The sequence below is a fragment of the Mobula hypostoma genome, chromosome 21, assembly GCF_963921235.1.
Source record: "Mobula hypostoma chromosome 21, sMobHyp1.1, whole genome shotgun sequence".
NCBI classification, from domain to species: domain Eukaryota; kingdom Metazoa; phylum Chordata; class Chondrichthyes; order Myliobatiformes; family Myliobatidae; genus Mobula; species Mobula hypostoma.
The window spans coordinates 55,729,185-55,753,648 of NC_086117.1; the positions used below are offsets into that span (position 1 = coordinate 55,729,185).

Below are 24,464 nucleotides of genomic sequence, written 5' to 3' on the forward strand. Positions count from 1 at the left end.
GGCTCTGCCCTTCACGCTCTACCCCTTGCCTCTGCCCTCTCTCCCTCCCCCTCTGTGTGTGTGTGTCCCTTTCGCACTCTACAAGCATTGTTGACAGTATTTTCTATTCTGATTTGACTATTATTGGTACTTTGCTCAGTGTTTGACATTGTTCGCAAATTATCTGCTCCATCTCAAATTGTGTATTTGAGACTGTACCTTGGAAAGTGCTTGTGTAGTTGTAACTTATTTTGGGACATCTGAGTGTAGTTAGTTCTGCTTCAAAGTTCTTCTTAGTTACTTCTACAGCATCTTGTCTGGATCTTAGATAATGTACATTTAGTTCTGTATACATTTTTAATTTCCACTTGCAAATAATAGTGACATCCGCAACTATCCCCAATATTGATCGGTATTAAGTCAGAAATGCCCAGCTGAGCTACGTTTCCTCTGTTGTGTCGAGGATTTGGATTTCTTATTATTCATTAGGACACTCTTGGATGTATCTGACTTGTATATTTCATTTGTTAGGATCATGTCTTAAAACTCAAACAGAAGCAGCAGCAGTTGGCTCAGGTGACGCAGAGGAGCGCTGTCCTCACCAGTCCCGTAACCAATCTTCCAGTCGCCCGCATTGTAAGTTATACCCACTTTAAAAGTTTCTTCTGTGAATGTAGTTCACTATTTGAACAGACTGTAGAAGCATCTACTAACTCATTTTCATCAGCATGAACTTCAGTAAATTATCTATGCAAATATCAGAATTGGATTTAATATCAGCGGCATATGTCATGAAATTAGTTGACGTCACAGCAGCTGTACAATGCAATACATGATAATAGAGAAAAAAACTGTAAATTGCACTGTGTATATATATATATATAAAATAGTTAAATTAAATTAGTGAGAAAACAAATTTTAAAAAATATCGAGGTTGTTTTCATGGGTTCAATGTCCATTCAGAAATCGGATGGCAGATGGAAAGAAGCTGTTTCTAAATTGTTAATTGTTGTCTTCAGGCTCTTGTACCTCCTTCCTGATGGTAGCAATAAGAACAAGGCATAGGTTGGTCGGTAGGGGTCCTTAATGATGGATGCCACCTTTTTGAGGCATCATTCCTTGAAGATGTCTTTGATACTATAGAGACTAGTGCCCATGACGGAGCTGCCTAAGTTTACAACTCTGCAGCTCACTTCAATCCTGTGCAGTAGTCCACCCATACCAGATAGTGATGCAGCAAGTCAGAATGCTCTCCACAGTACATCTGTAGACATTTGCAAGTGTCTTTGATGTCAAACAAAATTTCTTCAAACTCAATAAAAAGTAGCTGCTGTCGGGCTTTCTTCATAGCTGTATCGATATGTTGGGACAAGGTTAGATCCTCAGAAATGTTGACACCAGGAATTTGAAATTTAATTGTCTTTGTAATGAGATATATTTAGTGTCCACTGCATTCACTGATGTTGCTGCTTTAGGACTCTCAAATTACTGACTACATTCAAAAGGCTGCATGTGGACTGTGAACAGCAAACCACTGAACAAAGAGAGCAGCGAGACAGTGAATTTGAGCTTCTGATCAGAATCAGGCTTATTATCAATAACTTATGTCAGGATATTTGTTATTTTGTTTATTATATATCACTAAGGTGCCTAAGACTTTTGCACAAAACTCTAGTAATTTTACGTATTGCACTGTACTGCTCCTGTTGCTGAAAAAAAAATTCATGTCAGGCGTGAGTAAAGATAAACCTAATTCTGATATGGGTCTTTGTTGTGGACTGAGAATGGGAAGGGGGAAGGGAGAGTGGAGGGTGTGGGAAACACCAATTTATTCAGTAAGTTGATTTTGTAATAAGGGCTACAGTGGTGCTAGAAAGTTTGCGAACCCTGTAGAATTTTCTCCATTTCTTCATAAATATGACCTAAAATGTGATCAATTCTTTGTGCAAGTCCTAAAACTAGATAAAGAGAATCTAATTAAATAAATAACACAAAAAAAACATTATACTTGTTTATTTATTAAGAAAATTGATCCAGTATTACATGTATTTGTTGGAAAAAGTATGTGAACCATTGCTTTCAGTAACTGGTTTGATCCACTTGTACAGCAATAACTTTGAGCAAATTTTTCTGATAACTCTTGATCAGTCCTACACATAATCTTGGAGGAATTTTAGGCCATTCCTCCTTACAAAACTGCTTCAACTCTAGGATATTAGTAGGCTTCCTTGCATGATCTGCTTGCTTCAGGTCTTTCCACAACATTTCTATAGTATTAGCATCTGGACTTTGAACTGGCCATTCCAAAACACGAATTTTCTTCTTTTTAATCCATTCTGTTATTGATTTACTCTTGTATTTTGGATCATTGTGTTGTTTATTATTCAACTTCCATTAAGTTTCAGGTGATGGATTGCTACCCTGACATTCACCTGTAAAATATCTTGATACAATTTTGAATTCATTGTTCCTTCAACAATTGAAAGTTGTCCAGTCCCTGAGGCTGTAAAGCAGGCCCAACCCACGGTGCTCCTTTCGCCATGCTTCACAGTTGGAATGAGGTTTTGGTGTTGGTGTGCAGTGCCTTTTTTCCTCCAAACATAGCAATGTGTATTTCTGCCAAAGAGTTCAACTTGTGTCTCAGCTGTCCACAGAGCATTGTCTCAGAAGAGTTGTAGAACATTCAGATGGTCTCTTGCAAACTTGACACATGCAGCAATGTTTTGTTTTTGGAGAGCAGCGGTTTCCTCTGTGGTGTCCTTCCATGAACACCATTCTTGTTCAGTGTTTTTCTTATAGTGGACACATGAACAGAGACTTTAACGAGTTCTGGAGGTTTCTTCAGGTTTTTTACCATTACTCTTGGGTTCTTTTTCACCTTCCTCAGCTTTGCACATTGTACTCTTGGTGTGATCTTTGCAGGACACCCATTCATGGGAGAGTAAAGTTTCTGAGTTTCCTCCATTTATAGACAATTTCTCTTACTGTGGACTGATGAACATTCCGGTCTTTAGAAATGATTTTGTAGCCTTTTCCAGCTTCATGCATCTCTGCAATTCTTCTTCTATGGTCTTCTGAAAGTTGTTTTGATAGAGGCATGGTGCTCATAAACAGATCTTTCTTGAGAAGAACAGGCTCTGTCAGTAACCTGACTTCCTGTGTCTTTTTTATAGGGCAGGGCACCTCTTCAACGTTCACCTCCAGTCTCACCTTATTGATTAGAACACCTGACTCTAAATAGCTTTTGTAGAAAGCATTGCCCCAGAGGTTCACATACTTCTTCCAACAAATACATGCGATATTGGATCATTTTTCTCAGTAAATAAGTGAACATGTATAATGTTTTTTCTGCTATTTATTTAATTAGGTTCTCTTTATCTAGTTTTAGGACTTGCGTGAAGAATCTGATCACATTTGAGGTCACATTTATGCAGAAATAGAGGAAATGCTACAGGGTTCACAAACTTTCTAGCATCACTGTAACCTGTAATCCAACACCGGCACAACTGATTGTACTGAGTGCTGTATTTTCTTGCTGATTATTTTGCAGCAAAGCTGAGCTAAAAATGCTCAAAGTGAAAGGAAGTCCAGTTGTCTATCTTTTCTTAATGACACATCTCTAGGTGCTCAGTAGAGTTCGGGGGCAGGTCTTCAAAAAACGATGCCTTAGGAAATCAGCATCCATTATTAAGGGCCCCTATCACCTAGGACATGCCGTCTTCTCATTGCTATCATCAAGGAGGAGGTACAGGAGCTTGAAGACACTCACTCAGCGGTTCAGGAACAGCTTCTTCCCTCCACCATTAGAATGGTCAATGAACCCATGAACACAATTTCACTTTTTTATTGCTCTCTTTTTGCACTACTTATTCATTTTAATCTTTTATGTATTTATTATTGTAATTTATATTTACAAGTTGAGTCTGTGGTAAAGAAGGCAAATGCAATGTCGGCATTTATTTCAAGGGGAATAGAACATAAAAGCAAGGAGATAATGCCGAGCCTTTATAAAATGCTTGTCAGACCACACTTGGAGTATTGTCAACAGTTTTGGGCCCATATCTCAGCAAAGATATGTTGTCATTGGAGAGAATCCAGAGGATGGTTCCAGGAATGAAGGGGTTAATGTGAGGTGCGTTTGACAGCTTTGGGCCTGTACTCACTGGAATTTAGAAGAATGCAGGGGAATCTCATTGAAATCTATTGAATGCTGAAAGGACTAGATAGGGTGGATGTGGCGAGGATGTTTCATATGGTGCGGGTATCCAGAACTAGAGGGCACAGCCTCAAAATTGAGGGGTGACTCTTTAGAACAGAGGTAAGGAGGAATTTTTTTAGCCAGAGAGTAGTAAGTCTGTGGAATATTCTGTCACAGACTGCGATAGAAACCAAGTCCATGTATATAGTTAAAGTGGAAGTTGATCGTTTCCTGATTGGTCAGGGCATCAAAGGATATGGCAAGAAAGCAGGTGTATGGGGCTGAGTGGTATCCGGCGTCAGCCATGATGAAATGGTGGAGCAAACTCAATAGGCTGAATGACCTAATTTTGCTCCTGTATCTTATGGTCTTGTGTATTGCAATGCACTGCTGCTGCAAAGCAACTGATTTCTCAACATATGCCAGTGATTTTAAACCTGATTCTGATTTTGATTTAGTGTTGTTGGGCATTGTGTGGCTTCCTCTGTGAAATTTTTTTTTCATCTTTCTCTTGCCTTCCCCAGGCCAGAGTTTCCACATCACAGCTTCAAGCACAAGGGCAAATTCAGGCACAACCGACACCGACTGCGCAAGTCACCCTGACAAAGCCACCAGTTGTGTCTGTCCCCACAGCGGTAGTGTCTTCAGGTGTGACAACCCTTCCTGTTACTGTGGCTGGAATTAGCATGGCTATTGGGCAGCCCCAGAAAGGAACAGCAGGTAATTAATAACCAGTTTCTTGGCAAATGTAAGTCATTTCATCTAGCTGCATCTGAAGTAACGTTCACTTGTTCAAATTCGAGTCATAGAAAAGTACAGCTCGGAAACAGGCTCTTCAGCCCATCTAGTCCATGCCGAAACCATTTAAGCTGCTATTCCCATCATCTTCCATCCGGACCATAGCTCTCCGTACCCCTACCATCAATGTACCTATCCATACTTCTTAAACATTGAAATTGAGCTCACATGAGATGAGGCTGAGTACAGGGCTACGGTAGGAAACTTTGTCACATGGTGTGAGCAGAATTATCTGCAGCTTAATGTGAAAAAGACTAAGGAGCTGGTGGTAGACCTGAGGAGAGCTAAGGTACCAGTGACCCCTGTTTCCATCCAGGGGGTCAGTGTGGACATGGTGGAGGATTACAAATACCTGGGGATACGAATTGACAATAAACTGGACTGGTCAAAGAACACTAAGGCTGTCTACAAGAAGGGTCAGAGCCGTCTCTATTTCCTGAGGAGACTGAGGTCCTTTAATATCTGCGGGACGATGCTGAGGGTGTTCTACGAGTCTGTGGTGGCCAGTGCTATCATGTTTGCTGTTGTGTGCTGGGGCAGCAGGCTGAGGGTAGCAGACACCAACAGAATCAACAAACTCATTGGTAAGGCCAGTGATGTTGTGGGGATGGAACTGGACTCTCTGACGGTGGTATCTGAAAAGAGGATGCTGTCTAAGTTGCATGCCATCTTGGTCAATGTCTCCCATCCACTACATAATGTACTGGGTGGGCACAGGAGTACATTCAGCCAGAGACTCATTCCACCGAGATGCAACACAGAGCGTCATAGGAAGTCATTCCTGCCTGTGGCCATCAAACTTGACAACTCCTCCCTTGGAGGGTCAGATACCCTGAGCCAATAGGCTGGTCCTGGACTTATTTCATAATTTACTGGCATAATTTACATATTACTATTTAACTATTTATGGTTCTATTACTATTTATTATTTATGGTGCAACTGTAACGAAAACCAATTTCCCCCGTGATCAATAAAGTATGACTATGACTATGTACCACTTGCACTGGCAGCTCTCACCACCCTCTGAGTGAAGAAGTTTCCCCTCATGTTCGCCTTAAACTTTTCACCCTTAACCCATGACTTCGAGTTGCAGTTCCACCCAACCTCAGTAGAAAAAACCTGTTTGCATTTACCCTGTCTATGCCCCTCATAATTTTGTATACCTTTATCAAATCTCTCAATCTTCTACATTCCAAGGAATAAAGTCCCAACCTATTCAATCTTTCCTTATAACTCAGATCCTTCAGTCCCAATGACATCCTTATAAATTTTCTCTGTACACTTACAACTTTACTTACATCTTTCCTGTAGGTAGGTGACCAAAACTGCACACAATACTCCAAATTAAGCCTCACCACCGTCTTATATAACTTCAACATAACATCCCACCTCTTGTATTCAGTACAAATTGATTGAGAAATTTAATACACTGATGGATAGTGAGAGGTGATGCAGCTAATATTTCCACTGCCTTAGTGTTCCAGTAACCTGAATTCAGCGCTTTGTGTGTGTTGGTCAAGATTTCCAGCATCTGACACATGAACTGACACATACTATGATCTGCTCTACATTGTGCATGGTGTGATACTGCAGTTGAAGCGATCTGCCTAAATGGCCTTCAAGCTGAAGTTTTCACTATCTCAGTATACGTGTTGGAATTGATTTATTATTGTGGCAGTTCTGTCAGTAAAACTTGGTGCATGATAGCATATTGTTTAGTGCAACACTATTACAGCTCAGGGCATTAGAGTTGAGAGTTCATGACTGGCGTCCTCTGTAAGAAGTCTCTGTACGTCCTTCCTGAGGAACGCATGGATTTTCTCCAAGTGCTCTGGTGTCCTCCTTCAGTCCAAAGGCATAGTGGTAGTTAATTGGTCATTGTAAATGGTCCAGTGATTAGGTTAGGGTTAAATCAGAATTGTCAGGAGTTCCTGGGCAGTGCAGCTCAAAGGACAGGAGGGATCTATTCCACTTTGTATCTCAAAATAAATAAACAAGAAGATAGAACAGTATAGCACAGTACTTCGGTCCATAATGTTGTTCTGACCCTGTACCTACTGGAAGATCAATCTAACCCCTCCCTCCCACAGAATAACAGTAAGTGTCAGCTCTTGTCTGGAAATCTTTGAATCCCTGTGAATGAAGAGGTTCTAGGTGACCTGGTGAATGGAACCAGATCTTTATCTCTCACTCTGGGTCGTCCATTCATCTAGGATGCCCTCTCTTTATCCCACCTCCAAACTGGGTAGTGGTCAGAAGAATGGAGGGATTATCTTACAGGCTGTCTCCAACACATCTTTGGGTGTGTTAGTTGCTAACACAAATTTCACTGTAGGTTTCGATGTACATGTGATAAATAAATCTGAATCTGATTATCAATGTCCAATTATCATTGTGGGTAATATATTGTATGTCCACAATAATATCAAAAAAACTGTGAAACCACCCAGCTCTCCACACTATTCAGAGAGAGTTAGAGACAAAGTTGGCAGTAAAGTAGCATAGCAGTTAGCATGACGCTATTGCAGTTCAGCATTGGAGTTAAATACCAGCATGCTGTCTAAGGAGTCTCTGTACGTCCTTCCCGTCGAATATGTGGATTTTCTCTGGGTGCTCTGGTTTTTTCCTACAGTCCAAAGATGTACTGGTTAGTAGGTCAATTGGTCATTTTTAGTTGTCCTGTGATTAGGCTAGGGTTAAATTGGAATTGTTAGGAGTTGCTGGGTGATGCAGCTTGAAGGGTAAAAGGGCCTTTTCCTCATTGTTATCTCTAAATGGATACACTACTGAGCAGAAGTCTAGGGTGCCTTTGAATTTTGCACACTACTATAGTAATTTTATGTATTGTACTTGTAACTCTTGCTTCGCCTAGCGGCTTAATATAGGGGCTGATAACCCCCGGCCTGGCCAAACTTAAATCTCCTTTGGGTTGACGCTGCGCGATGTGTCCCCTGTTACAAATCAAGGAGGTTGTTCCTGCCTGTGGCCATCGAACTTTGCAGCTCCTCCCATGGAGAGTCAGACATCCTGAGCCAATAGCCTGGTCCTGGACTTACTTTCCACCTGGCATAGTTTGCATTTTGTTGTTTGATTGTTTGTGGTTTTTGTATTGCTATATTTATGCTCTATTCTTGGTTGGTGCGGCTGTAACGAAACCCAATTTCCCTTGGGATCAATAAAGTATATCTATCTATCTACAAATCAGTACCCCGAAATAACAAACCGTACACAATATGCGATTAAATGATTAAACTTTATAACTCTTATTTTGACTATATGGTTAGTAGAGAAATGAAATAAAAGAAAAAAAAGGGCCCAATATTATTAAACAGTCTGTGCGCAAAGTTGGAGTTCACTGATAAGCCAATTGTTCACCATCGACCTTCGATCGTCGCTGCCTTTGGACCCTCACTCCGAGTCCACCCCGTCCAGCGGTCTACCAGATCTCTCCATTTGCATCTTCTCTCCTCATCTCTCTCTCTCTGGCAAAAACCTGCAAAATCAACTGTTGCAGATTCACAAGACAGAGCAACAAAATCCTGATTGGCGAACATGCATACCATAGTCCTGTTATCTCCAGCCATAACCCAAACATTGCTGCTACAGAGAAACCGTTACTTCAGCAGTGAACATTACAGAGAAGCTATTACAGTGCGTTACACTCTCTCCCCACCAAATTTAGTCATGTCCTTATGACATTGAGATAATTTGCCAATCCTTCCTGCAAAACACAAAGCCCAATCTAGGTGCAGAAGGCAGTGACATAGCTCCCCAAAACGGTAGAGATCACACCCTGTTCCCCTGGCACTACAAAGGCCAACCTATCTGGTGGTCTCCTAATTCTCTGGAGACCTCCGTACCTCCTCACCTAACTCTTCAGGCTCAGACGCTACTGGGGATACTTCTGGTCTACCTGGCAAGGCCTCTCCCGACCTGTCACTTGTGCCCCCTGCAACTCGGAGCCCTCTGTCCCATGTCCAGGTCCCGCTTTCTCTCTTTCAAGGTCCTGCTGTAACCCAGGCTGCCCACAGATAGCCCCCCGCCCCCCCGCTTCACCTGATTCAGCGGGAGAAGGGTCAGGAGTCTCTTCCTTAGTCACTGGGGAGTTAGCGAAAGGCAGCATATACCACACATCCAGGTCCTCATCCTCCGAATCAGTATCCCTCTCAGGGGTGGGAGTCAGCCTAACCTCACCTACTGTGGGCCCTGCAGTCGCCCTGCATTTTCGCAGAGTCCTCTTACTAGGTGTAGGCTCCAAGTCAAGTTCTGGGTCTACCTGCACCTCTTGTCCCAGGGGCAGCAGGTGGTTCTGATGGAGAATCTTGACATGCCCATTCCCATCCTCTGGTTTCACCCGGAAAACTGGTAAGTTTGGCATCTGACTCTCCACCACATAGGGTGTGGCCGCCCAGCGGTCAGCCAACTTGTGCTTTCCAGGTAGCCCCAAATTCCTTATGAGGACTCGGTCTCCCGGCAGGAGTTGGGAGAGCCTCACTTTTTGATCATACCTCCTATTATTTCCTCAATTCTGCTTGGCGGCTGCGACCCCACCCAATTCATAAGCCCTTTTCAGTTCTTTCCTCATATCAGACACATACTTAAAATAAGCTTTCGGTAGTAAGTCACCCTCGTCAGTCCCAAAACAAAGGTCAATGGGCAACCTCACCTCGCGCCCAAGCATCAGATAATATGGTGAGTACCCAGTAGCTTCATTTCATGTACAGTTGTAACAGTGAACCAGCTGCCCAATATGTTGACTCCACCTGCTCTTCTTGCTGATCTCCAGGGTCCCGAGCATGTCTAGCAAGGTCCAATTAAACCTCTCAGGCTGGGGATTGCACTGCGGGTGATAGGGCGCGGTTCTTGACTTCTCAACTCCAAGCATGCCCAGTAACTCATAGATGAGTCTGCTCTCAAAGTCCCGTCCCTGGTCACTATGTATCCACCTGGGAAGGCCATAATGAATGAAATTCTTCTCCCATAACACTTTGTCGCCCTCTTGTCCTTGGTAGGAAAAGCCTGAGCATGTCTGGTGTAGCAGTCCATGATGACTAAGACATTCGCTGTGTTGCTGGCATCAGGTTCTATTGAAGGAAATCCATACACACCAGGTCCAGGGGCCCTGCACTCTGCAAGTGGGACAAAGGAGCTGCCTGCGTAGGCAGTGTCTTCCGCCGTATGCAGCGAATGCCCGACTTGCGATATTCTTCAACCTCCGACTTCATTCAGGGCCAGTAAAACCAGTCTCTGAGCAATCCATAGGTCTTGTCCACCCCCAAATGTCCAGAGTCATCATGAAGTGACTTCAACACAATCGTCCGATACTTCTTGGGCAAAACCAGCTGGCGTTGCCGAGGTCAGTCCGGGGGTGACGTGATCCGGTATAAAATCTGGTTCTTCAACTCCAACCGAGGCCATTCTTTCAGTAATGGAGGCACCGAGGCGTGTTTTGTCTTCTCTGCCTGAGCCATGTCTCCCTTTTTGATCGCTGACCAAATAGTGCAAATGCCCAGATCATCTCGCTGAGTAGCTGCCACTTCCCCAGAACTCAATTCCGGCTGCTGATTTGTCTTCAGAGCAGTCAGGTTACAATAAACTTGGGGGATGGCGTCATCAGAAGCCCCCATTTGATCCACCACTTGATCCTGCCTTTCCTTTCCCTCTGCCTTCACGGTGATGGCAAACTGACACATGGCCTTCACCCCAGGTACAGGAACGCTCTCCCACTCCTCATCCCTGTCCAGTCCCTCATGCACCCATTGGGACAAAGCATCCGCATCAATGTTCCAGCTCCCCGGCCGGTACTTCAGGCTGAAATTGTAGGCAGACAACGCTGCCAACCACCGATGGCCTGTGGCATCCAGTTTCACCGAGGTCAGGATATAAGTTTAGGGGGTTGTTGTCTGTCCTCACCTCAAACTTGGCCCCGTAGAGACAGTCACTCAGCTTATCCACCACCGCCCATTTCAACGCCAGGAATTCCAACTTGTGCATGGCATAGATTCTCTCGGATGGCGACAGACTCCGGCTGTCGAACGCCACAGGCCTCAACCCGGTGCCCTAATCCTGATACAGGATGCTCCCTAAACCCTCTCGGCTGGCATCTGTGTGCAGTACATACGGTAATCGGGGGTCCGCAAAAACCAGTGCCTGGGTCAGCAGCTCCTTCAGCGACTGAAAGGCCTCCTCACATTTTATATCCCACCTCTGTCCAAAGGGCTCCAATCGGTTAAGATACTCTCCACCCTCTTGTCCTTTTCTCCCCCTCCCTTTCTTCCCCAAGGGAGGGTAACCACACAGAAGCTGATTCAACGGGTGACTCACTTTGGCGTAGCCCTTCATGAATCTCTGATAATAACCAGAAAACCTGAGGAACAAGCACAGAGCGCTCACAGTCTTCTATCGGTCACCGCTTCTATCTCAATCGGGTCTGTAGGTACTCCATCTGTGAGATTATGTGTCCGACATAGCTAACAGACGTTTTGCAGAACTGGCACTTGTCCCGGGAAAGTTTTACCCCTTCAGCTTTCAGGCGGCCGAGCACCTTCAGTAGCCTCACTTCGTGTTCTTCCAAGGTGGATCCAAATGCTATGAGGTCATCCAAATACACCAACACCTCAAGCAAGTTCATATCTCCCACCGTCTTCTCCATGACCCGCTGGAAGCTTGCAGGGGCTCCCAATATGCCCTGGGGCATCCTTTCGAACTGGAAGAATTCCAGGGGACAAATAAAGGCCATCTTCTCTTTGTCGGCCTCACATAGGGACCTGGTAATATCCACTCCTCAAATCCAGCACACTGAACCACTTCGCACCACTCAGAAAGGCCAGCGCGTCTTCGACCCTCAGGACCGTATACTGGTTAGGGATGGTGCGCCTGTTCAGAGTCCTATAGTCCACACACTTGCGTACCTTCCCATTCTTCTTCCAGGCCACTACTATTAGGGACACTCAGGGGCTTCAGGACTCCGTGATGATCCCAGCTTCCTTCAACTTACACAAATGCTGCCGCACATCTTCCACGTCTGCAGGGGCCAGTCTGCGACCTCTCTAAACGGGGTGTCCTCAGTCACCCGGATAGTGTGACGCACGCTCTTGGAACAACCCACATCAAACTCACCAATGGAAAAGACACCTTCCAGCTTCAACATTTTCTCTACCAGCCTCCTTTTCCAACCCGGTGGCACCGGGGAGTCCCTGAAGTTGAATAGCTCAGCGGTCAACTTTCTCCGCCTTTTCCAATAGTTTCTCCCTGGCGTGCCTCACAGGGGCGCTAGACATTACCGTCACTGGGAACAAATGCGCCAGGGGCATCCCCCACTTGAAGGTGATCTCCCCCTTTGTAGTGTTCCTGACGATCACTGCCATCCTGCTCGCCTGTACAACCGAGGGCTTCTGCAATTTGGGCCTCACCAGTACCCCAGCAGGAAACCCTGACTTCCCCCTTGTGGTTGTCCGGAGTGTCCACTAAGAGGGCTTCGCCCTCAGGCACTCCGGGAAATTTTGGGGGTCCTCATCACTCTCGCTACTTCCCCGGGCCATACCACCATTGGCTTCGACTGGGTGAACCACACAGTCCCTCATTTAAATTCGGTATCCGGCCCAATGCTACCACGCGCTTCCTTAAAAGCAGCCCGAAACACCAGGTGCACGGATAATGTCCCCAAAAAGATCTCACTAACCTTCTCCTTGCAGGCCCCCGTGAGCCTCCTCACAAGAGGGGTGTTGGTCCCCACCAGAATTGAGACACCGCCCTTCTCAACAGGGTCCAGACAAACCAGCACCACTGTATCAAGAACCTCAGACACTCCCACATTGGCCTCCGAGAACTCCAGTTTCACTGACAAATAACCGTCGTATGGATAATCACCAGCACTCCTCTGCCACCTGTTCCGCACCCCTCCCGTGGCACTCCACGTTGACAAATATAATACCTTGCAAAAGTTTTAGGCACCCTAGCTGAACCTGTGTGTCTAAGATTTTTGCCCAGTACTGTAAATAAATAAATTTCTGTTAATGGCAGTAGAAATGGTTACCAAAATTTAGGATTATTATCAGAATAAAAGAACACACTGTTCTAATGACATAGAATGTGGAGGTGGAATCAGAGTTTGTTGTTCCTCTCAAAATATCAAGTTGGGGTACGTTATGGGTCTGAACAGGGCAAGTGGAGAGATTTCCTTTGGCTATTTGCTCTCCTCCCAGCCCTGTTCGTAATCTGTACATATTCAAGATTGTTTATTGTTATTATTCAGTACTCGAGTGTAAAAGAGAACAAAATGGTTGTTACTCCAGATCTGATTTTTAAAAAACACTCTAAATAACACGATTGAAGTCTCACAAACATGAGAAAACCTGAAGATGGTGGAAATCCAAAGCAACACACACAAGATGCTGGAGGATCTCAGCAGGCCAGGCATCATCTATGGACTGTCTTGATGAAGGGTGTCGGCCTAAGACGTCAACTGTTAATACTTTTCCCAAGACGCTGCCTGGCCCACTGAGTTCCTCCACCATTTTGTGGATGATCCTGCAGATCAGGAAGTCTAGAGTAACACATAAAATCCTGGAGTTTTGATGAAGGGTCTCAGCTCAAAACGTTGACTGTTTATTCATTTCCATAGATGCTGCCTGATGAGCTGAGGATATTGTAAAGCGCTGCCAGTGTGTCCTTGCTGTTAGCACTCGGGGGGTGGGAGGTATAGACAATGGTGATGAACACGACAGTGAACTCCATGAGCAGACAACGTAGCCACCGTTCAACTGCATGATGCTTGATGTCTTACTTTTGCTTCAGCAGGAGGGCAGACGGTGGTGAAGGCCGCCATACCATCACACTTCTCGCAGATGCATGTGCAGCAGATTCTGAAGCTCAAACAGCAGCAGAAAGCAGGCCAATCGCAGGTAACGCAGGGACAAGCTGCCATCCAGGCTGCTGCAATTGCAGCACAGCAGAAGGTAGGATCCACTTATCCAGCTCATGAAACTGTTGAAGGGAATGGTGTGGGGGGGGGTGGGGGGGCGTGGCTAGAGCTCATTTTGTGTTCATCTCTCCCTCTCCCTCTCCCTCTCCCTCTCCCTCTCCCTCTCCCTCTCCCTCTCCCTCTCCCTCTCCCTCCCCCTCCCCCTCTCCCTCCCCCTCTCCCTCCCCCTCCCCCTCCCCCTCCCCCTCCCCCTCCCCCTCCCCCTCCCCCTCCCTCTCCCCCTCCCTCTCCCCCTCTCTCTCCCCCTCTCTCTCCCCCTCTCTCTCTCCCTCTCTCTCCCTCTCTCTCTCCCTCTCCCTCTCTCATCTAACCAATCACGGAGGCACAGTGAAGTTCATGTCACACTAAAACAAATCCAAAACAATGGCAGGTTACATGAATTCCTGAGTGGAGAATGGAATCTCCTTTTTTGTCCCACCTTATGGAAAATCAAACACACTGTATCTTCCCTCTTGATTATGCCCTCAAATCTTTGTGACATACTTCACCCCACTGTACCTTTACTTCCCTCCAACCACTTTCAACTATGTCCCTCAAATGTTGGCCATTTCTGTCCTGGGAGAAACAAGTTTCTGGCTGTCCACTCTTATCATCTTGTACATTTTTATCAAGTCACCAAACTCAGCAACTTAGACAAGCATGGTTGGAGAGAGAAAGACCATAAGACGTAGAAGCAGAATTAGGCAATTTGGCCTATCGAGTCTGCTCCACCATTCTATCAGGCCCAGAGCCATCAAACAATCCTCATACATTAACGCAAACACGAGGAAATCTGCAGATGCTGGATATTCAAGCCATACACACAAAGAATGCTGGTGAACGCAGCAGGCCAGGCAGCATCTATTGGAAGAGGTACAGTCGACGTTTCGGGCCTAACTGAAAGAAGAGATAGTGAGAGATTTGAAAGTGGGAGGGGGATACGTCTATCCCATTCCCATTCTGATATGTCTATCCACAGCCTCCTCTACTGTCAAGATGAAGCCACACTCGGGTTGGAGAAACAACACCTTATATTCCATCTGGGTAGCCTCCAACCTGATGGCATGAATATTGACTTCTCTAACTTCCGTTAATGTCCCACCTCTCCTTCATACCCTATCCCTTATTTATTTATCTATTATTATTTTTTGGCGCATGGCCAAGTGGTTAGGGTGTTGGGCTCACCATCTGAAGGTCGTGGGTTCGAGTCTCAGCCAAGGCAGCGTGTTTTGTCTTTGAGCAAGGCACTTAACCACACACTGCTTCAGTCCACCCAGCTGAAAATGGGTACTGGAAAATGCTGAGGGTTAACCTCGCGATAGACTGGCGTCCTATCCAGGGGGGGAGTCTCATACTCTCAGTCGCTTCACGCCACAGAAACCGGCATAAGCACCAGCCTGATGGACCATAAGGCTCAGGACAGACTTTAACTTTAACTAATTATTTTTTTCCCCTTTTTTTCTCCCTCTGTCTTTCTCACTATAGTGGGCTCCCCTTCCCCTTTCTTTCTCCCTAGGCCTCTCGACCCATGATCCTCTCCCTTCTCCAGCCTTGTATCTGTTTTGCCAATCAACTTTCCAGCTCTTAGCCCCATCCCTCCCCCTCCTGTCTTCTATCATTTTGGATCTCCCCCTCCCCCTCCCATTTTCAAATCTCTTACTAGCTCTTCTTTCAGTTAGTGTTGACAAAGGGTCTCGGCCCGAAACGTCGACTGTACCTCTTCCAATAGATGCTGCCTGGCCTGCTGCGTTCACCAGCAATTTTTGTGTGTGTTGCTGATACATTAACCCTCTCATTCCTGGAATCATTCTCGTGAACCTCCTCTAGACCCTTTCCAATGCCAGCACATCTTTTCTTAGGTAAAGGGCCCAAAACTGCTCATGATACTCTGAGTGTGCTCTGACCTCCGAAAGGGAGTGGACAGTTCTGGCCAAAGACCATTACACACATTCCCTCCCCACAACCCTCCCTTCTCATTTCTCTTTCTCTGCCAATGAGGCTGCGGAATGTTTCTTTGTTTCTTTCTTGGGGATTGGAGTATGGGGGAGGGAGTGTGGGGAGAAGCGGGGGGCTCTAGATGCAGTTTCCTATTCTTTGCTTTTGGTGAACCTTTGATCGTCAAGGCGTGTTGTGTTTAGTATCGGCCTTTAAACCATGCTTGACCCCACTCTGAGGAAGGATGTACAGGGGTGATTTGGGGTAACACCTGTGATTTGTACCCCCGTTTTAGATAACACAACAGGTTACAGTGCAATCGCAACAGCAGCAACAGCAGCAGAAGGTTACTTACACCACCAGCCAGCTTCAGTCAGGAATGAAGCCACAGTTCCTGGGTGCTCAGGCTCAGAAGCAGACAGGACCACAGCAGATGCAGGCACAGATTCAGGTAACTGATTACAATTCAGAGTACATTTACTGTCAATGTATAACCTTGTACACATTGTACGACCTTGAGATTCATCTCCTAGCAGGCAGCCACCTAACAAAGAAACCCAAAAGTGGCCATAAGAGGACCATCAAACACCCAATATGCAGAGAAAAGATTAAGAAAAAAAACAAATCATGCAGACAATAACCACAACCAAACAGTGATCTGAACTGAAGTCCACAAAGAGGGTCTGTTCACAGAACCTTAGCTCAGCACAGAGCTGAGTAAATGTTGTGTAGCCGCAAACTGAGCCAGCCCATCCCTCGCCTCAGCCCCCTACACCCTGACCTTTTCATTCTGGCCCGGCACCTGAATCGTTGTCCAAACATCGGATTCATTCACTTTGATATGCTCTGGGGCCTAGTCCCCACTGCCTTGATTTGGCCCGTACCTGACCTTTCAATTCATCCCACTGCTTAAATTGTCATCCAAACGTTGGGTTCAGTCACTTTGGTGCGCTGTTTGGACGATGGTAAGTCTGTTAAGTCGGTTATGATAGTCACATGTACCAAGATACAAAGAAAAGCCTTGTCTTGCACATTGTTCATACAGATCAAATCATCGAGCCAAAATGAAGTAAAGTAATAAGAATGAACTGTGAAAGCTTCCGAGAAAGTACAGTGCAGATAAGCGATAACGTGCACGATCATATTGAGGTAGATAGTGCACCTTAACATGGGACGTCAGAGTTCAGTTCCAGCTTCCTCTGGAAGAGGTTTGTATATCTATCCTGTGAGCATATGGGTTTCCTCAAGTGCTCTGGTTTCTTCCCACAGTCTGTAGGCGTATCGGTTAGTAGGTTAATTGGTCCTGTGATTAGGCTCAGGTTAAATAGTTGTGTTGCTGGATGCTGTGGCTGGTTGTTTGGAAGGGCCTATTGCACGCTCTAATTCTAACTAACTAACTAGATGGATATTTAAATAAATTGCATGCCAGGGTCATAATGAGGTAGATTGTGAGGCCAAGACTCCGTTTATTGTACAAGGGATCCATTCCAGAGTCTGATAACAGGTGGGTTGGAAACTGTCCTTGAGCCTGGTGGTGTTAATGGATGGATAATTTAGGAAGCTGGTTCCCACCAGCGCAGTCTGAGAATTTCTGTACAATTTATGTAACCTACAATTGCATCAGAATCTTACCATCGGTAAAAGTGCCACTGGGACCAAGGAGCTGTTGCAAAAAGCCATTGTCTTTTCAGAAAGGGAATCCCCCTTTTTCCATGGGGATTTGAGTTCCTCTCACACCCTTAAGCTTTTCAAGTTCAATACTCATCCCTTCTGCAGGCAGTCAAGGCAAAACACTGGTGACTACGTCGTGTTAGTTCATTTTCTTTAAGGCCATTTTCTGTTCCTTATTACTTTTAAAGTTCAAAGTAAACTTACCTAAGTATATGTATGTCACCATACACAATCTGAGATTCATTTTCTTGTGGGCATACTCAATAAATCCATTATCGAATCACTGAAAGCCCTCACCAACTTGGGCATTCAACTTGTGTGCGAAAGACGACAAACTGTGCAAATACGAAAAGAAAGAATAACAGAAGTAAATGAATAAGCAACAAATGTTGATAAAATGAGATGAAGAGTTCTTGAAAGTGAGACCACGGTTGTGGGAACAGTTCAGTGATGGGGCAAGTGAAGTTATCCCCTCTGGTTCAAGAGCCCGTTGGTTGAGGGGTACTAATTGTCCTGAACCTGTTGGTGTGTGTCCTGAGACTCTGGTACCACCTTCATGATGGAAGCAGCAAGAAGAGAGCTTGTCATTAAAATCTGAAACAAGTAATTGGCAAGTGAAGGAAGCTTCAGAAGACATTCAGTCAATATAGCTCAGACTGTGGTCTGAGATTATTGTGTATCCGACTGTCTGACCTTGTTTCATTAAAGTTGTTTATAATTTTCATATGTATCAATGTACAGTGAAGAACCTGTCCTGCGTTCCCCCCCCCCATCCCCCAACAGATCGATTCATTACATCTGATTATTGAGGTGAGTGAGTGAGGCCTCTGTTAATCAAGGTCAACTATAGACGTTGCCCATGTAGCAAGGCCCCCCCACCACCCTCCATGCATCTGATGAACCCAAAGGAACGGCAGAAACCAATGCAGTTGGGCACCAGCAGCATTGCAGGAATTGCCAGTGTTTGAACTCAACGTCCGAGACTGCCTTGGGGACTGCAGGTCTGGATTTTTCCGTTGGGGTTGTCTCCCAAAGCCTTCCCCATGCGTGGGTGTAGCTACAAGGCAGCAGAGGTTTGAGATCCGAGTTTTCCTTCTCCTAGGTGAGCTGCTAACCACAGCTGCCCAGCCCCATCTGCCCGAAGCGACTGGTTTGAGGCGACAGTAATCCATCCATGTCTATCCAGTCACACATGAAGGCCAGGAACTGGACTTGGTTGTCAGAGGCTATTTGAGACACACGTTATTGGGAGCATTTAATAGGTAATGGGAGCTTATCCCCACTACAACCTTGTGGAACCATTATTGAGGTAGTACACAGTAAAACCATAACAGAATGCAGAGTAAGGTGTTACAGTTGCAGAGAAAGTACAGTGTAGGTAGACAACAAGGTGCAGGCTAAGACGAGGAAGATTGTGAGGTAAAGAGTGGCATGGTAACATGGCAGGTTCAGCCTTTGCATTACAGCACCAGCCATTGGGTTTGATTTCCTCCCACGTTCCCAAGATGTTAGGGTTGTAAGTTGTGAGCACCGGAAATGTGTCGACACTTGTGGGCTGCCCCCAGCACATCCTTGATGACTTAATTTGAGGCAAACGATGCATTTCACTGTTTCGAGGTACATGTGACGAATAAGTAATCTTTTCTGTTTAAGGGAGTCCATTTTACTGGGAAGCCATTCAGTATTCTTATGACAGCCAGACAGAAGTTATCCTTGAGCCTGGTGGTACATGTTTTTCAGGCTTTTGTATCTTCTGCCCGATGGGAGGGGAGAGAACAGAGGAAGTCTGACAGCCCACTTCCATACGAATGGTGGTTGTTCGTCATGTCTGACAATGACTGGAAGCCTGTACGGGCGAGATTTTAAAAGGAAAAGCTGTTGCACTGGGGTTCTTCCACTCTCCTAACCTCAGAAATCCGGGTCCAGTGGTACAAACAAATTGCGCTCTTCCTTGGTTGCAGTGGATGACCATGACTTCCTCTGTGCCTTGTCGTGCTCTTTGCTCACCTGATGCATTGCAGAGCCACTTTCCTGGCTGTTGAATCTCACTGTAGATCTCATCCACCCACCCACCAGAGCTGACTTCACTTGCTGTCTCACCGGGGGATGAGGCCCGTCGGCTACCCTCATCTGTTTTAGCCCGCCTGTCAAGGCGATAGACCAGAGTGTGGCCGCTGTTGCACGCAAACCGCTACTTGGAGCCACAGGGGAGAGCTGTGTCCGGTGGGGACCTAAGTAAGTGGACACGACAAACCCCATCACCAGAGGCCCTAACCCTCCCTCCCTGGTCACTGCATACACCTCATACTTTCAGAGTAAAACATATAAATTAAGCACCTTTACTATCCCAAATATGTAAGCATAAACAATGAACTGAGGCTGGAAAGCTGCATTAAGGTCCTGCTATCTTTTTGGACAAATAATGAATGTTGTCTTAATTGAATTATTCATCTTGAGTTGAAGCTGAGTGAATATACTTTGTTAGATTTGCAGGTAATAACTATTAGGAGCTTCTTCTGGCTCCAGTCAGTCCTCAGTCTCAGGAGGTTAAAAGGACAGCTCTTTTATCTTTAGTAAGTTTGCACATCTCTGCGATTTTACTTGCACAGAACCTATAAAGTGATACAGTTGCTCATTGTTTTAACAGCCCGTTTATACGATATTTGTTGAAAGTTCAAAGTAAATTTTACTATCAGAGTGCATCTATGTCACCACATACAGCCCTGAGATTCGTTTTCCTGTGGGTATACTCAGCAAATCTATAGAATAGTAACTATAACAGGATAAATGAAAAATTAACCAGAGTGCAGAAGACAACACACTGTGCAGATATAAGTAAGTAGCAATAAATAATGAGAGCATGAGAGAATGAGATAAAGAGTCTTTAGTGAGATCATTGGTTGTGGGACTATTTCAATGGATGGGCAAGTGAGTGTAGTTATACCCTTTTGTTCAAGAGCCTGATGGTTGAGGGGTAGTAACTGTTCTTGAACCTTGTGGTGCAAGTCCTGAGGCTCCTGTACCTTCTACCTGATGGCAGCAGCCTGAAGAGAGCTTCGCCTGGGTGGTGGGGATCTCTGATGATGGATGCTGCTTTCCCATGACTGCGTTTCATGTAAATGTACTCAGTGGTTGGGACGGCTTTACCAGTGATATACTGGGCCAAATCCACTACGTTTTTCAGGATTTTCCGTTCAGAGGCATTGATGTTTCCATATCAAGCTGTGATGCAGCCAGTCAATATACTCTCCATCACACATTTAAAGGTTTAGATGTGATGCTGAATCTCCGCAGACTCCTAAGGAAGTAGAGACACTGCCGTGCTTTCTTCACAATTGCACTTGCGGGTTGGGTCCAGGACAGGTCCTCTGAAATAGTAACACACAGGAATTTAAAGCTGCTGTCCCTCTCCTCAGGAGAACAGTGTTTACGACTCTTAGTTGCTGCCGATCTGTGGAGTAGATGTGGAGTCTCGTTCTGCTTCCTGGGAATTGGGTGGACTCTTTGCTCTGTTTCTGCATTTTTCTGCCCACCGCTACCTCTTCTTTCTCGCTGTCTGAAACACAGATGTGATTGGTCAGCATTTCTTTCGTTTTACAATATACTCTCCTCCATGACCTCTGAAACAGGAGCAAAATAATCCTTTGAAGTTATAATACCCTGCTATTATTCAATAGGTTACAAAACTTCCACAAATGGTTCAACAGCAAGCAAGTGTGGGGAGTATCCAGCAGATGGTATCGACGGCTCACCAGGTATCTACACCTTTCCCTATCTCTCTACAATCTCTGCACAGTGGCAGGACTCCGAGTTTCACCATGAAAGGGGAAGTGTTGCACCGTTTCCTCCATTGATTTTTTTTTCCTCTCCTACCTATACTTTTTTTCTCTTGCCAGTTTATCTTCTGCATGCCTCGTTGTGTATTGGCTATTCTTCCTAGGGTGTACATCTCCCATGTTGGGAAGGGGCTGCCAGGAGCAGCTCGAGAGCTTGTTTCTAGAGCATGGAGTCATTTAAAACAGGAGGAAGCCAGTTTCGCCGTTATGCTCTGCCTGCTCTTTGAAATAAGTCCACTTAGTCTCCCTGCTTGCTAATTTTACTCTTTAAATATTTATCAACTGCCATTTGAAAGTTTTACTTGAATGTATTTCACTGTCCTTCCTGATCACAATTCGTTGCCTCCTCTTCTCAATCCTATGTCTCTGTTCTCTGGTTACAGCACTTTCTAATAATAGTTTTTTTTTATTTATTAAAACTTAAAAAAGACACATTTCAATTCTTGTTCTCTAACAAGAATATCCCCAGCTTTTCCAGTCTGTGCAAGTAACTTCAGTTCTCTGCCTTTGCGTTCTAATAATCTTTGATATCATACAGAAAGATACCCAGTGTTCGCTGGCTGAACTCTGCACAGCTTTTGACTAAGCTGGTGAAGAGGGCTGTACCGAAGCATATCCCTCGATCTAGATTATGTATGTGGGCAAAAAGACTGCATGTAGATGGGCTGCAGACGAAGACTGTTTAACGCTAGTCCGCGTGCTTCACCTAAGCGCCTTAGCACTGCTCTTGATAATCGCGCCACAGTTTTCTCCTCTTGCCTCTCAACTACTCCGTCTGGAAACAAGCTGCACATTCTCAACCCTCTAACCAAACAAATGTTGTCCTTCTGTATTTATTAAAGTCTATCCAATCATTATGATCCCAAGTTGTGTCTTCTTCCTGAAGTGGAAATATTGTCTCTATCTCTATCCTGTTGAAGACTTTCACAACTTTGAAAAACTTCTTTGAGTCACCCGAGGAACAAATTCAGTCTGTTCTGTCCTCTGATTGTCATTTCCTCTACATTCGGATAGATCTTCTAACTCCTTTGGAGTGGGAATAAAGGGATCCTTTTTGGGTTGGCTACCGGTGACTCATGGTCTTCCGCAGGGGTCTGTGTAGAGACTGCTTTTTACTTTGTATGTCAACGACTTGGATGAAGACAATGATGGTTCTGTGGCCAGGTTTGCGGACAGTACAAAGATAGGTGGAGGGGCATGTAATGTTGAGGAAGCAGAGAGGCTGCAGAAGATTGGGAGAATGGGCAAAGAGGTGGCAGATGGAATATAGTGTCAGGAAGTGTATGGTCATGCTTTTTGGTAGAAAAAATAAAAGCATAGACTATTTTCTGAATGAGGAAAAAATTCAAAAATCTAAGGTGCAAAGAGATTTGGGAGTACTCCTACAGGAATCACTAAAAGTTAATTTGCTGTTTGAATCTGTGGTGAGAAGTGCAAATGCAATGTTAGCTGTCATTTCATGAGGACTAGAATATAAAAGCAAAGATATAATACTGAGGTTGTATAAGGCAGTGGTGAGACCTCATTTGGACTATTGCAAGCAATTTTAGGCGACCTAGTAAAGGATGTGCTGACATTGGAGAGGGTTCAGAGGAAGATCACGTGAATGATTACAGGAATGAAGGCTTATCATCTGAGCAGCAATTGAAGGCTCTGGGCTGGCACTCATTGGAATTCAATGAGGGGGTATCTCATTGAAACTTACCAAATATTGAAAGGCATAGATGGATGTGAAGAGGATCTGTCCTTTGGTGGGTGAGTCTAGACCAGAGGGCACAGCCTCAGAATCGAGGGACATCCATTTAGAAAAGGGTGAGAAGGAATTTCTTTAACCACAGGTTGGTGAATCTGTGGAATTTTTGCTACAGGTGGCTGTGGAGGCCAGATCACAGTGCTTTTAAGGGGAGGTTGATAGGTTCTTCAGGGTATGAAAAGTTATGGGGAAAAGGCAGGAGAAGGGGGTTGAGAGGGAAATTGATCAGCCATGATGAAATGGCGGAGTAGACTCGAAGGGGCTGAATAGGCTAATTCTGCTCCTATGTCTTATGGTCATATGGCCCTTTTTCACAGAAAACTACCTTCTCTTTATGATACAGAAAACTGTACAACATGACCCAGGTAGAGTCAAACTAAGATTTCAACCCATTTCTGTAGGATTTACTTACTTTGATTGTGTCCAAAGCAGCTCCCTTGTAGATTTGTGATTTTCTAATTTACTTTTTCATTTGGAGATGAAAAAGTCGAACATCTCACTCTTCAAATCCATCCAGACAATGCCTATCTGTGAAACAGATTGAACCAGCTATTGTTTCCAATAGTCCAGGACCAGAGGACAGAGCTAACATTTTAACATTCCATTTTCCTGCACTGTACAGAGCAAAAAGAGTCCGAATAATAATGAAAACTATAATTCTGCATGTTTCATCCCCCTTGGTAAGGCTAGAAGGCTAGCATGGACAGGTTGTTGGTGTGTCTCTGTGTTGCTCAAGTCCATTCTGCAGCAATCTGTTTGAACAATTAATAATTCAAAGTTCAAAGTAAATTTATTATCAAAGTACATATATGTTACCATATACAACCCTGAGTTTCAATTTCCTGCAGGCATACTCAGCAAACCTGTAAAATATTAACTATAACAGGATCAAAGAGAGACCAGTAAACCACCATATTTTCTATTTCCAAACCACAACTGTGGTGTTGAAGTGTCAGTATGGCTGCTTGCTTCCTTCAGTGTCTCAGATGAATAGCAAGACCATAAGACACAGGAGCAGAATTAGGCCATTTGGCCATTGAGTCTGCTCCACCATTCCATCATAGCTGATTTATTATCCCTCTCAATCCCATTGTCCTGCCTTCTCCCTGTCATAATCTGTTATATCTTCCTATTCAACAACTTAACAACCTCCACTGTAAATAAGCCCAATGACTGGGTTTCTACAGCCATCAGTGGTAATGAATTCTACAGATTCACCACCCTCTTGGCTAAAGAAATCTCTCCTCGTCTCTGTTCTAAATGGATGTCCCTCTATTCTGAGGCTGTGTGCTCTGTTCCTAGACTCTCACACTTTTGGAAACATTAGTTGG

General features: G+C 44.8%; 1 protein-coding gene across 13 annotated transcripts in view; it reads left to right on the plus strand.

Moving 5' to 3' along the window:
• Window positions 1-24,464, plus strand: part of ep400 (E1A binding protein p400) — a 241,688-nt gene that overhangs the window by 215,824 nt on the left and 1,400 nt on the right. For 11 of the 13 annotated variants that reach the window (XM_063074069.1, XM_063074066.1, XM_063074065.1 and 8 more), the window contains 5 exons: window positions 511-615; window positions 4,702-4,897; window positions 13,773-13,933; window positions 16,169-16,324; window positions 21,222-21,299. In XM_063074069.1, the coding sequence (XP_062930139.1) occupies window positions 511-615; window positions 4,702-4,897; window positions 13,773-13,933; window positions 16,169-16,324; window positions 21,222-21,299 (696 nt within the window). The remainder of the gene's footprint in view (window positions 1-510; window positions 616-4,701; window positions 4,898-13,772; window positions 13,934-16,168; window positions 16,325-21,221; window positions 21,300-24,464) is intronic. The other 2 variants (XM_063074067.1, XM_063074073.1) reach the window with 2 other exon arrangements.